The sequence below is a fragment of the Ranitomeya imitator genome, chromosome 1 (genome assembly GCF_032444005.1).
Source record: "Ranitomeya imitator isolate aRanImi1 chromosome 1, aRanImi1.pri, whole genome shotgun sequence".
NCBI classification, from domain to species: Eukaryota; Metazoa; Chordata; class Amphibia; order Anura; family Dendrobatidae; genus Ranitomeya; species Ranitomeya imitator.
Genome location: NC_091282.1, coordinates 315658851 through 315673545, shown reverse-complemented (window position 1 = coordinate 315673545; position 14695 = coordinate 315658851). Strand labels below are relative to the sequence as shown.

Genomic DNA, 14695 nt, shown 5'->3' with positions numbered 1-14695 from the left:
TCAATTCACCATGAACTGTTTCTTACCATGACTAAATCTCACATGATCCCACCTAACCTAATAAGCTGCAGTAGAGGGGTATTCCCATCTGCAAGATCCTATCCCAATATGTACTAAATCTAATAAGAATAATATTAGCAAATACCTCCAACGAGAAAGGTAGTGTAGTTCTTCTGATTTGCATTTCAGTAGCTTAGGTATCCATAGTTATGACCACTAACAGCTAACTCTCACTATATTTGTGGTCGCAACCATGGATACCTAAAGTACTACAAAGCTCTACACATGGGGTAAGATATATAGCGAATCAGAATAACTATACTACATTTCAAATTGAATGAAAAGGACACCCCTTTTGGCCGCATTTCTGGTTTCCATATTCATTTTAATAAGTTGCAGGTTATGTTCTACAATACACCCTCATCGCAAGTAGTATCAAAGATTACAATGGTGCCCCAAAAAGATGCTTTCTACTTTCTATAGGTTGGTAAAGACCCTGCATTGATATCTGGTTCATGTATCACCATGAAAGATCAGGTGGCCTTGCCATCTCCAACTTTCTCAAATATTTCCAGCTTGGCTAATGCCAGTCTATGAGGGGTAGGTTGGGGGACTGCCCTCATCTGTCTTCATCCATGGCCGGCACTAATGTGGACTGGAAGCAGGAGTAATCTCACCTTGTAATCTCAAGTGGTTTTTCAATAGATTTCCATATTAATAAAAGGGTCTCATTTTACCAAACCCTCACCACACCACTACCTGTGTTCACTGTTGGTCTCTTCACTTCCATAAATGACCACTGCAGGCAATCAGCGGCCACTGATCAGCCCCGGTCTTCACATTCCATCAGAGCTAGAAGATAGATTGAGTTTACAGCTGAGAACAACTGTGAAGGCTGCAGACCATCAAAGGTCATGAGACATGCTTCACTGGAGGAGGAGGTGAGGAGACCACATGAGCATACAGGCAGCAGTGTGGTGAGGAGGCCGCGGTCTGGTGGATAAGTATTTGTTCTTTGTTGGTGTAATATCCTCATGGAACCATTTTTTATATAATAAAATATAGTGGCCAACCTCTTTAAAAGCAAAAATGTCATCAGTACACTCTACAGACCATCTACAATCAGAAATCTCACCAACGGTGGACAGAAAACAACTGATGCCATCTCAATAACTTCCCGTCACACCATAAGTGGAGCCTCTGGCCTCGGCAGCATATACCAGACAAGCTTTCTACTTTCTCCAGTGTTTCCTTCCAGAATGTGGTAGTCCACTGGCCTTCCCGAGATGGGCTACTGATTCTCGGAAACAAGCTTGCTACGTCACCTCTGCGCAGAGTCAAAATCATAAAGCATAAAGTTTTTAGACTTTCTAACCTTTTTAGTTCGATTTCATCTACTTTTGCCTATCTCTTCCAAGAAGAGAAATTCAGAAAATATACTAAGACTTAAAAACGCGTGGTAGACGTTGCATTTTAGGAAAACAAGTCGAGATGCTAAGTGTAGAGAGAGACTTGTTATAGTTTATGGGTAGCCATGTTTTGTAATAAAATCCTCAGTCATCAGGAGGGACGGGCAGGATTACCCCAGGCTTCATGTAGGAGATGGATTTGGGCAAGCATATTTATACTCGGGGATAGAGTGCCTCCTCGAATAACAGGAATCAGCTTTGCTGCAGATGTCTCTGGCTCTCAGGACTGCTAATGATTTGCTGCGGACATCAGGCAGTGAAACACATGACGTTATGTATATCACATATCAATTTAGTCATATTGGAAAGGCTTATTTATTTCTAAAGCATAACTGAGTAGGACTATAAGTGACACAATATCTGCAGATAGCTGGGTATCCAGGGTTACAGGATTCATGGATGTATATTCTGCATTCTCCAGTTATGGAGGCACCAAATGATTAATTATATAGGATGTCCAAACTCCTGATGGTAAATGTGAGAAACAATAAAAAAAAATAGAAAATGTATGGAGTGATCAGCTGCCTTCTCTTTACAGGATCTGTCAATTGCTAAGCAAAAGAAATGTTCTACGGAGCAGATGGAGCCAAACGTGTCCTTCATCCAGAGATGCTGCAGATACATCATGGCTGGCAAATCTGCATCCTGCATATCAATGCTGCAGTGAAATTCTAGGTTTTGGTGAAATAACATACGGAAGCATACAATGATTGCATATGACTCTGACATCTGACAATTACAGAAAATCTGTGATTGCAAAGCAAGAAATGTAGACCATCATTAACCCCTTAACCCCCAGAGCTTTTTTCGGTTTTGTGTTTTTGCTTTTTTGCTCCCATCCTTTCCAGAGCCATAACTTTTTTATTTTTCCGTCAATATGGCCATGTGAGGTCATATTTTTTTGCAGGATGAGTTGTACTTTTGAATGACACCATTGGTTTTACCATGTCGTGTACTAGAAAACGTGAAAAAAATCCAAGTGCTGTAAAATTGCAAAAAAAAAGTGCAATCCCACACTTGTTTTTTGTTTGGCTTTTTTACTACGTTCACTAAATGCTAAAACTGACCTGCCGTTATGATTCTCCAGGTCATTACAAGTTCATAGACACCAAACATGTCTAGGTTCTTTTTTATCTAAGTGGTGAAAAAAAATTCAAACTTTTGTTAAAAAAAAAATTGCGCCATTCATGATCTGGGGATGGGTGAGGGCTTATTTTTTACATGCCGGGCTGACGTTTTTAATGATTCTATTTTGGTTCAGATACGATCTTTTGATTGCCCGTTATTGCATTTTAATGCAATGTTGCGGAGACCAAAAAAATGTAACTCTGGTGTTTTGACTTTTTTCCCGCTACCCCATTTAGTTATTACGTTAATTCTTTTTTTTATTGATAGATCGGGCGATTCTGAACACGGTGATACCAAATATGTGTAGGTTTGATTTTATTTTTATTGTTTTATTTTGAATGGGGCGAAATATTTTTAAAAACATTTTTTTTTACTTTTGCCATGCTTCGATAGTCTCCATAGCAGACTAGAAGCTGTCATAGCCCGATCGGCTCTGCTCCATAGAGGCGATGTTCAGATCGCCTCTATGTAGCAGAATTGCTCACTTGCTATGAGCATATTTCCGGCGCGATTCCCTGAAGCGTGATTTAAATGCTGCTGTCAGTTTAACAGCGGCATTTAACTGGTTAATAGCAGCGGGTGGATTACGATTCCAAACAGCTGACTTGTCCCCGGAAAGATGTGGGCTCGCTGCTGGAGCCCACATAAAAGGGAGGGAGTCAGACATCGGCATACTATCACACTTGATGTCGGAAGGGGGTTAAAGTCTAAAGCTGTCCATACAGCTATTTCTTCTCATCCACCCATATGCAGGCTTGGACTGACCCACAGGAGAACAGTGGAATCCTCCGGTGGGCCCTATGCAAGAGTGGGCCACCACCATCTTATATGAGCAGTCCTTAGCACAATATACATGAGTCGCTATGTACAGACACAGGCAGCATCTTATTCATTTAACAATCCATCCAGATCTTTGTTATATATATTTGTGAATGAGGATAATGTCATATTTGCATGTAGCTGAAAAGTGGGACCCTGGAGATGGTAACTGGTGGGCTCTTGGCATCCCATTCCGACACTTCCCATATACAGTATATCCATAACCATCACGTTCAACTGATTATTATGTAATGTGTATGGGCACCTTGACTCCATGTGGACAAACCTCCTAGCCACAGATTTAATCAACAGATCTCATGAGCTTTGGTCTAACGGGTATGGCCTGTCTATTTCTCAGGGAAAACAGGAGCACTACAGGCTCATGCTACCTGCACAGTAACGTAATACAGAGGTATCTGAAATACATGATATATGTATAGTCTATAAATCCCATACTGCATGTTGCAAAGGGAGATGAAAAGTCATCACTGAGCCGGGCAGTCAAGGTAAAACGTTTCACCCGGTCATATGCTTCATACAATGCCTCATTTATTGAAAGTGCCTACAAAAAAAAGAACTGGACTTGTTGCCAACAATAACCAATCACAGTGCAGATTTCATTTTTTTCCTGTGCTGTTTGCAGAGGTTTTCTACGACTCCCAGCACCTGAAGCCCAACAATCAGCTGTTATTAGCGCCACTCAATGGAGCTGAACACAGTGGTTCAATGTGTAGCAGCTGCTGCCAAGAACGTAGGGAGAGGAGCTAATTTGCAATACCGAATAGTGGTTGCAACACAGTACCTGGCTCTGCCCCCAAAACTGCTAGCTAATTGGTGGGGGGCTAGCTGTTGGGTCCTCACTGATCTGATCGTAAGGATAGGTCATCAATATTTATTAGCCACACAACCACTTTAACAACTAATATCTGAGCGCTGATTGGTTACAATGAGCAAAATTGTCAGTATTTCCGCTACGTAGCTTTGACTAATGACAGCCAGTGCATTCACTTTCTGAAAACTATGGAACAATATTCACAGAACTGAAAAGTTGAGATTTGGGCTAATCTGTATGAATAAAGGGACCGTCTACCCCATTTGCTTCTTTGTCAACTATATTATATAGGCAAATATAGAGACTTTTCTCGAAAAATTCTATCAAAGAGGACCTGTCACCATTCCTGATATGGCTATTTTAGTATACTCCAATGAACCAGAAACATTTTTTTCGCATTGTGCCGTTCCTCTGTTTTCACTCCTAGAAATCAAGAAATGTATGAATAAATTGACAGTTGGGTGTTACCATTCTTCTTGTCAAAGGTGTGTCCCTATCTCATTAGTCAAAACCCAGATGTCAATTTTTTTTTCCTGGCATGTTCTCTTGACCAGGTTAATACATGTTTAATACCGAATACAACATTCAATTCTCCATGAATATTCAATATTCCTAAAATGTATGCATGCATACTAAAAGAGTCGGTTCCAAACTGTCCTATATTCCTTTAATTCCCAGAACATTCTGAACACTAAGCTTTCATCTTCTGCAATAAAAATACAGAAACGATATGCTGATGTGTCTAAAAGCCCAAGATCTTGAGAGTTCAAATATGTATTACTGTGGAAAACACAAAGAAATAGGCTGCTCACTGGTCTATGACATATATCAGCCTGGCTGAGCACAACAAATCAAAGCGTGACAAGTGCTGATGTAAAATATAGAGAAAAAAATCAAAGTACTCCCTCAATCTATCTTTTAGTGCACGCAAACCATAAAACAGGTCTCTTACCTCTCTCTCCTTCAGTTTCATGGCGAGAACTAGCTGATGTCTGTGGTTAGTAAGTGCCTCCCGGAAGTTTCCTTTGGAAAAGAATGCAGATCCCAGATTCCCATAGGCTCGGCATTCTCCCGTCTGGTCACCTAGATTATATGAACACGAGAAGGTTACACACAATGTATGTCCACGGTACAGGAAACTAACATGTCTGATGTATCACGCACTTGATCTAACCCTAACAAAGGACACAAATCTATTTTTTATTATATGGCATTATTAATAGTCCATGCAGCTACAGCTGCTGATCCTAGCACATAGCATCGAAAAGATTTAGACATAATGGCTGGAGGAAAGGCTTACATCTCAATAACATAAACCATAATAAAATCATACTGTAACTAATATGACTTTTTTAAACAAAATTTTGACATCTGGAGGTTTTTTTTCCAATAAACCAGCCTCATCTGTAGACTTTTTAAAATATTTTTTTTTAAATTACCTAAATACCAAAGTGAATATATGATGGTATTAATGGAGTCAATCACTTCAGCTGTTGAAGGATTTATATAATAAGGCTCTGCTCATATCAAGTTTGAGGTTTTTTTTGCAATATACTGTATGTCGGGAGAATTGCCCCATGAACAGAGATGGGCGAACCTGAACGATAAAGCTTGGGACCCCGAATACGTACTTTTCCCGAAAGTTCGTGTTACTGTTCATGTTTGGCAGCCCGAACAAAGCTTTTTGAAAAACTGCAGTGCAGCCAATCAACAAGCTGGCGCACTGTGTGAAAAAAAAAAATCTAATAGATGTGCCTTTTCTGGGGTGGCAGCAAGCTGCTTTTTTTCGGCTGAGGAGGGCCAAATATTCATGGCCTTCCAAGCCTGAGAATACCAGTCCCCAGTTGTCCGCTTTATCTTTATTGGTTATCAAAAATAAAGAGACCCCATGCCATTTTTTTATTATTTAAATAAATAAAAAAAATGCATGGGGTAACTCCCACATTTTTGATAACCAGCCAAGCTAAAGCAGACAGCTGGGGACTGGTATTCTCAGGCTGGGAAGGCCAGGTATATTTGGCCCTCCTCAGCCAAAAAAAGCAGCTTGCAGCCACCCCAGAAAAGGCACATCTATTAGATGTACCAATTCTGTAGCTTCCCACTTGCCCTGGTGCATTGGCAAGTGGGGTAATATTTTGTGGTTGATGTCAGCTTTGTGATGTCAGCCGACATCAAGCCCAGGGGTTAGTAATGGTCTATCAGATGCGCCATTACCAACCCCGTTGTGAAAATTAATAACACATAGGGCGGCATCACAAGAAGATGGGAGGAGCCGGACCAGAACCTGCGACACCCATCGGACTGGACCGCCCTCCATGTCAGTATAATAAAAGCTATTTTTCTTCTCTTGCAGGTCGGATCAGGGGCTTATCTACAGTACTATGGAATGCTGTATATAAGCCCTGAAAGGGGGTGTCCGTAACTCGTATTGGCCAAACCTGGTAACAGACTCCCCTTAAATATGAAGAATTATCAACAAATGGCAAACGTTCATATCTGTGATCCATGGAGCTGCCTTTATTTTAGGACTGCCAAATTATTCCGTCTCACAGCTCCATAGAGATGTTTTACTGTGAGAGCAGTGAGACCAAGAAGGGACTGGATGTCTTTCTTGAAAAGCATAACAATTACTACTGTGTGTTCTGGAGTTGGGATGTCAATCCAGTGACATTCACTCTTGCCCTGAAATGGAGTAATGAGTAGAGATGAGCGGATTGTTTCAAGCAACCACGGTCCACGGCCCAGGTCAGAGCTCTCTGGCTGTAGACAAGTTTTGAGTGAATTTCCCTACTCTGTTGGATCCCAGGCTAGGCTTAATCTTAGTGGGGCTGGCTAGATCAAACCAATGCACCGCATGCCACACAGATGACTTCATGCCAGGTCAGTGGGCAAGCTGGGAGCTCAGAAAATTAGCACAGATCATTTCCACAACATTTGCCATGCAGTTTTTTTTTTACTCTCAGCACGGTAAGATTTTAGGTTGGACTTAATAGACCTTTTTTTCAACCTTGCGAAAGTCTTCAACAAAAATAATCTTAGGCTAAACTTATTTTTTCTTAAGTTATTGCAGATCTTCAGGAAATGTAGATCTGTCAGAAAAGAGCTAAACATGCTGATGTGGCTCACATACTCTGTTTGGAGAGAAGGCTAGAAGCTTTCTTGACTTAGAGTCTCTCTTGCTGGTTTTAGCATGAGCAGTTTTATAGACTCCAGACGTGTCTCCGTGACAGACGTCAGCACTAACCCATTAAATTGCCATTTAATGGCTACAAACAGCCAAATTGCACTGACTTGGGTCAATGGAGGTTGACATCTCTGCCATGCAAGTTTGTAATACATGGCTTGTAAAGCCTATTTACATAACCACACAGCAGAAAGGTGGGATGAATGAGGTTACTAAATGGAGGTAAAAGACTACCTCAAACAACATGAAAAATCTGTAAAATGACAAGCCTTCGTCTGTGATTTAATGATGTTGCTATTTGCAGGACATAAAAAAAGACTTGCTATTGCCATTTCAAAATACAAATGACTAAAGGGCTTTCCAGAAAAAAAACTTTATAAAGAAATATTAGGCTTTTCTGTTGTACTTCTTCATGATGGAAACTGAGGCAGCAATATAATATTATCATGGTCATCAACATTTTGAATTTGGTTATCAATAAAACCATTTGGACCATTAGCCATGCTTTTGCGAAATATCTTTTCAGTTCATTCTAAAATCTCATTGACTTCTCCCATTAAGGTAAGCTTCCCCTTACTGACCAAAATCTGCTGTATCAGAGGAAAATATTTTTCTCTACAGATGATCAGTATATATCAATATTAAAGGGGCTGTCCACTTTATCTTTATTTTAAAGGGAGTCGGTCAGTAGGATCAACGCTCCTAAGCCATCTATATGAGCATGTATGTGATAGGCAGCTGAATAAAGTGATCCAATGTCTTGTTCCAGAGAAATCATCAATTTTTATAATATGTAAATGAGCTGTTAAGATCTATGGGCCGAGCCTAGATTTCCAGATGAATCTGTTTCCAGAACTTATTTAAATGAAAAGTGGAGTTACCAGTGTGAGACATGTAATGATTGACAGTCTGCTCTCCTAATCTACATGTCTCACACTGGAAACTCCCATTTCATTTATAATAAGCTCTGGGGGCAGATTCTCTGGCCCATAGATCTTAACAACTAATTTACATATTTGAAAAATGTGGGTTTCTCTGGAATAAGATATCGGATTGCAGATATCAATCATTTTATTCAACTTTCTATCTACTATATAATTGTCTAAGGGTCACTTCCGTCTGTCTGTCTGTCTAATGTCTTTCTGTCATGGATATTCATTGGTCGCGGCCTCTGTCTGTCATGGAAATCCAAGTCGCTGATTGGTCATGGCAAAAAGCCCACGACCATTGCCACGACCAATCAGCGACGGGCACAGTCCGGTGGCAATATGGCCGCTCCTTCCTCCCCGCAGTTAGTGCCCGCTCCATACTCCCCTTCAATCAGCCCTCACACCGGGTTAATGGCAGCATTAATGGACCGCGTAATGCTGCGGTGTAACGCACTCCATTAACGCAGCTATTAACCCTGTGTGACCAACTTTTTACTATTGATGCTGCGCATGCAGCATCAATAGTAAAAAAATCTAATGTTACAAATAATAATAGTAAAAAAAAAGGTTATTCTCACCCTCCGACGTAGCGCTGTCCTCGGCAGTGCAAGCGGCAGGTCCGGTGCCAAGGATGCTATGCGAGAAGGACCTTCCATGATGTCACGGTCATGTGACCGCGACGTCATCACAGGTCCTGAGCTCATACCAACCCTGGAACCGGAAGCTGCCGCGTGCACCGCACACAGACGTCAGGACTACACGGGGCCTTCGGAGGGTGAGTATATGTTTATTTTTTATTTTAAGTCTTTTTTAACCTGTTACATACGTGGCTGGGCAATATACTACGTGACTGGCCAATATACTACGTGACTGGGCAATATACTACGTGTCTGTGCTGTATACTACGTGGCTCTGTGCTGTACACTACATCGCTGTGCAATATACTACATGTCTGTGCTGTATACTACGTGGCTGGGCAATATACTATGTCACTGGGCAATATACTACGTGGCTGGACAATATACTACGTGACTGTGCAATATACTACGTGGCTGGGCAATATACTACGTGGCTGGGCAATATACTATGTCACTGGGCAATATACTACGTGGCTGGGCAATATACTATGTCACTGGGCATTATACTACGTGACTGGGCAATATATTACGTGACTGGGCAATATACTACGTGGCTGGGCAATATACTACGTCACTGTGCAATATACTACGTGGCTGGGCAATATACTATGTCACTGGGCAATATACTACGTGACTGGGCAATATATTACGTGACTGGGCAATATACTACGTAGCTGGGCAATATAGTACGTGACTGGGCAATATACTACGTGGCTGGGCAATATACTACGTGACTGGGCAATATACTACGTGACTGGGCAATATACTACGTGGTTGGGCAATATACTAAGTGGGTGGGCAATATATTACGTGGCTGGGCAATATACTATGTGGCTGGGAAATATACTACGTCACTGGGCAGTATACTACGTGGCTCTGTGCTGTATACTACGTGACTGGGCAATATACTACGTGACTGGGCAATACACTACGTGGTTGGGCAATATACTACGTGGCTGGGCAATATATTACGTAGCTGAGCAATATACTACGTGGACATGCATATTCTAGAATACCCGATGCGTTATACCCGATGCGTTAGAATCGGGCCACCATCTAGTGATCTATATAAACGGCTAAGGAAGGTTGATCCTACTGAAAGGTTCCCTTTAATAAATATCATGATGTTGTGGCACTTGCTAATATAAAGAGTTACAAGTCTTCCTCCTTTATTTGTTCAGTCTGTGAGAAAGGCTGTACTAACAAGTGCAGGAGAAAGACATGATATGCATATACTACTAAGTGTCACAAAATCATGTCCTCTATACTTTTGTTAAAATAAAGATATAAATAGGTCAACCCCTATAAACTTTACTACTGTTTTGGGCATTCTACGGAAAATAAATGTAAACTGTATGAGGACATAATGCATATCTTTAATTTTACAGCATGACCTATGTGGTGCAGATTTCTTTGCAATTAGCTATAGACAGTGAAAAGTGAAAAATGCAGTAGATGATGATTATTATCATTATTATTATTATTATTATTATTATTATTATTATTATATGGTGGCAAAAATTGCTGTGAAAATATGTGAACATATTTTCTTTTTCAGGCTATTACTAAAATACTGACTAAAATGTGTATTTACGACACAGAATTTAGTATTACAACAACTTTAGAAATGATTCTCCTAGCAGGCAAACACAGAATTGTTTGTACCTAGAGTCTTTGCTACGTCCAAGTCCTGTTGCATATATCCTGTACTTTTTTCTGTGTTCCCGAGGGACCAATAAGCACTGCTCAGAGCAGAGAATACGGAGCCCCTCAATTTCAGACTGCATGTCCCAATTTTGAGCGCAGCTTCTAGTACAACCACTGAGGCACCATGATGTCCTGCCGTCAGAAGTTCTTGCCCAATCACTGAAACCACCACAAAGGGGCTCTTGTCCAGTTTCATCTTCTGCAGTTGCTGATATGTAGGCTCCAGAGATTCTGAAACACGTGAAATACAATGTTAAAAATCATGTAAAGATTAACATCAGTATGTGGATTTCAAATATCAGGACAAAATGGGGAAATTCAAACTCCATTCTGACTGTTGGGTCTTGTTTGAGTCAAGTATGTGTCACATGACAAGGGCGGACCTACCACTGTTGCAACCTGTGCAACCGCAAAGAGGTCCAAGAGGTAAGGAGGTCCTCTTCTTCCTCCAAAGCAGGGGGACTTATGCATTATGATGAGCTATCAGGCTGCAAAGAGCCCATACATTGTTCTTGTACAGGGGCCTCTTCTGTTTGTGACCGCCAGTGTTACATGATGCATCTTTAGATATCAGACTATGGTCTCAAACTGATGTTCTACTTTTTAGGCCACACCACTATTGGGAAGATTTTGCAACATTTCTTGTAATTTTTTTTTTTTAAAAGCTGCAAATCAAATTTGACCAACTCCAAATAAAAATGAATGACGTGGCATAAAATCATTAACAAATGGTGCACAACCTTTATAAAGGAGTCTAAAGGTACCGTCACATTAAGCGACGCTGCAGCGATATAGACAACGATGCCGATCGCTGCAGCGTCGCTGTTTCGTCGTTGTGTGGTCGCTGGAGAGCTGTCACACAGACAGCTCTCCAGCGACCAACGATGCCGAGGTCCCCGGGTAACTAGGGTAAACATCGGGTTACTAAGCGCAGGGCCGCGCTTAGTAACCCGATATTTACCCTGGTTACCATTGTAAATGTAAAAAAACCCAAACACTACATACTTACATTCCGGTGTCTGTCGCGTCCCTCGCCATCAGCTTCCCGCACTGACTGTGAGGGCCGGCCGTAAAGCAGAGCACAGCGGTGACGTCACCGCTGTGCTTAACGGCCCTCACAGTCAGTGCGGGAAGCTGACGGCGAGGGACGCGACAGACACTGGAATGTAAGTATGTAGTGTTTCTTTATTTTTACATTTACAATGGTAACCAGGGTAAATATCGGGTTACTAAGCGCGGCCCTGCGCTTAGTAACCCGATGTTTACCCTGGTTACCAGTGAAGACATCGCTGGATCGGCGTCACACACGCCGATTCAGCGATGTCAGCGCGTGATCCAGCGACGAAATAAGGTGCTGGCCTTCTAGCTCCGACCAGCAATGTCACAGCAGGATCCTGATCGCTGCTGCATGTCAAACACAACGATATCGCTATCCAGGACGCTGCAACGTCACGGATCGCTATCGTTATCGTTGTTAAGTTGTTCAGTGTGAAGGTTCCTTAAAGCCAAGTTCACATTACCTTCAGGCCACTCAGATTTTTCCATAATGAGACAGGAGATGGCATTGGGTTTTTACATGTAGAGGGGATGGAGGAGGGAGGAGCTGTATCTCATGCACCTCCCTTCTCCTCTCTCCCCTCTACATAGAATGTATGGCCTGTCTCAGTAATGGAAACATCTGTCTTCACCGAGTGCAGATTTTACCTGGGATTTAGAATTTTAAAAATAAAAGATCGGTTTGGAAAATATATAATCAGATATGTTTGGTAAGATATATTAAAAAGTTTTTATTTTTTAAATTTTCATGTGTACTACTGATTTATAAAATAACAATTATAACAACAATTCCGCTTTAAGAATTCTGTTTTTGAAAAAATGTACAGAGTTGTGCTCCTGTTGCTAAAGAGAGAGCAATTCTGATCATTTTTGTTAAAATAAGGTGTCTGTCATTGTTTTTTTTATTAGAACTTTTTTATTTTCGTTTGTCTGCTTTCGTAATGAGAAGCTGTCGTAGTAATAATCTAGTCCAATCAATGTTACCGAGTAGGAGGGGCTAAGCAGGCTGATATATCCATTGTGAAAAAATATTTTGGTACAACTTTTATTATTTATTCATGTTAAAATCTGCCTTTCCTAGGCTTAGGAGTCCACTGGGCAGTCATACTCAGTGACCGGCAGTGTGTGTGTGCAGAATGAGCTAGCAGTAGGACCGCCCACTGGACTCCTAAGCATACAAAGGCACAGGTCTAGAGAAATAAATGACAAGCTATGAAAAATCCTTACTCACACAACTAAGTATTATTATTATGATTTACCATTATAGCGCCATTTATTCCATGGCGCTTTACATGTGAGGAGGGGTATACATAATAAAAAACAAGTACAGTAATCTTGAACAATACAAGTCACAAGGAGAGGACCCTGCCCGCGATGGCTCTCAATCTACAAGTGATGAGTGAGGATCAGTTTGTCTTTAAATTGGACCGCATTATTAACCACAGGTTCCCTTTAATGACTATACAATGATCTTTCTCTTTAATTGTTATGTTCCCACTAAAAGACTTTAATGAATGCCAATTCCAATTAAACTCTTTCAAAATTGAATGCTTTATTAGGACATTCCAGTTACATGGCAATATAGAAAAAGTGCATTTTTCCCCCAACAATGGTTCAGGGAGCAATGGACACAGAGAGGACAATTTGTAATGTGGCAACTGGCCTGGTTTATGGGTTTTAATTTCAAGTTGCATTTCAATTATGTGGCACAGATGCTTAAAGGCTCCTTTGCTCCACGAAGGAAACTCTGCTGATCTTAAAGTCTGTCCTCGAAGACCCTTAACAAGCCTTGGCTCCTAAGGTATAATAGCTTAATGACAAATACAACAGTCGGGACTGCAATGATTGAACGTGCTCTACCTGCACATAAACACAGTTCTCATTAACAAGTGACTCTTTAAGGGCCCATATGGGCTGTACAAAACCACCCCATGATATAGGGAAACTACAAAAGTGAGTTATGTGACAAATAATGGTTTATTCTTTTACCAAGAGATTGGAGGCTGAATTCATAAGGGGAGACCAAATTTTGTTCAGGCATAGAAATTCCTCGGACAAGCATGTACTTTAATATTTGCAATATGACAAATATTAAGGACAGATTACTTTTTTTTATCTTCTCTATTGCTATATAATGAAAAGAAAGTAAAGAGTACTTTTAATATAAGGTTGATCTTGTTGTGTATTGTTGATCAAATGTTGCTTAGCAATATACTGTAGAGTAGAATGTAGAACATTTTCTAAAGATGTCTAGGAACCTGTGCTAAGAAATCCAATAAGTGTTACCATTGGTACCGGTACTGTGGTGTAGGGGCTGAGCGTAGTAAGAAGCGGCACTAATGGGAAATCAATACTTTGCTGATCCCTTAACCCTGATGTTCTGTTCGGGTCATAGTGACCCGAACAGACTTTTTGCGGCCCTGTAGATTTTTTTCTGTAAGTCTCTACAACTTGAGACTCCTTGACTTTTCCTCATTTGGGGGGACCTACCTATGAGTATTTTTTTTTTTTCTTCGTTTACTTTTTGCTACACGCAAAAAGTTACACTTGTTGTGCTCGGGTCATAGTGACCCGACATCATTTTTTACAGCTGTGAGGCCATATTTTCAGTGAAATAAAGGAGTTATAACCTCAGTTGGGTCTATTTATTGCATCTACTATTGTATATCAATTGATTTATTTCCTAAATTATTTCAATGGGGTCGTACACGCGCTCTACCGGGGGTATGCATTGAGATCTGCGCACCATAAAATGGCTTTATATTGATTATTTTTGGTGCGCAGTCTATTCTAAAATGTAGAGTGCATCCGGAGAGATCACTAGGTGTGCACTACACGTGTATATTATGCGCAGAACGGACTGCTCACAACGCGCTGTCTAAGACTTTTTTTTTGTAAAGTAAGTCTGTCTTCCTGGCTTATCTGCTTGTTTT

The 14695-nt window shown here is 40.9% G+C and overlaps 1 protein-coding gene across 1 annotated transcript in view; it reads right to left on the bottom strand.

Annotated features, from left to right (window-relative positions):
- TTC28 (tetratricopeptide repeat domain 28) overlaps window positions 1–14695 on the bottom strand; it is a 667947-nt gene that overhangs the window by 451528 nt on the left and 201724 nt on the right. Inside the window, exons 3-4 of the mRNA XM_069758682.1 lie at window positions 10665–10937; window positions 5201–5331 (exon numbers count right to left, since the gene is read on the bottom strand). Of these exons, the coding sequence (XP_069614783.1) occupies window positions 5201–5331; window positions 10665–10937 (404 nt within the window). The remainder of the gene's footprint in view (window positions 1–5200; window positions 5332–10664; window positions 10938–14695) is intronic.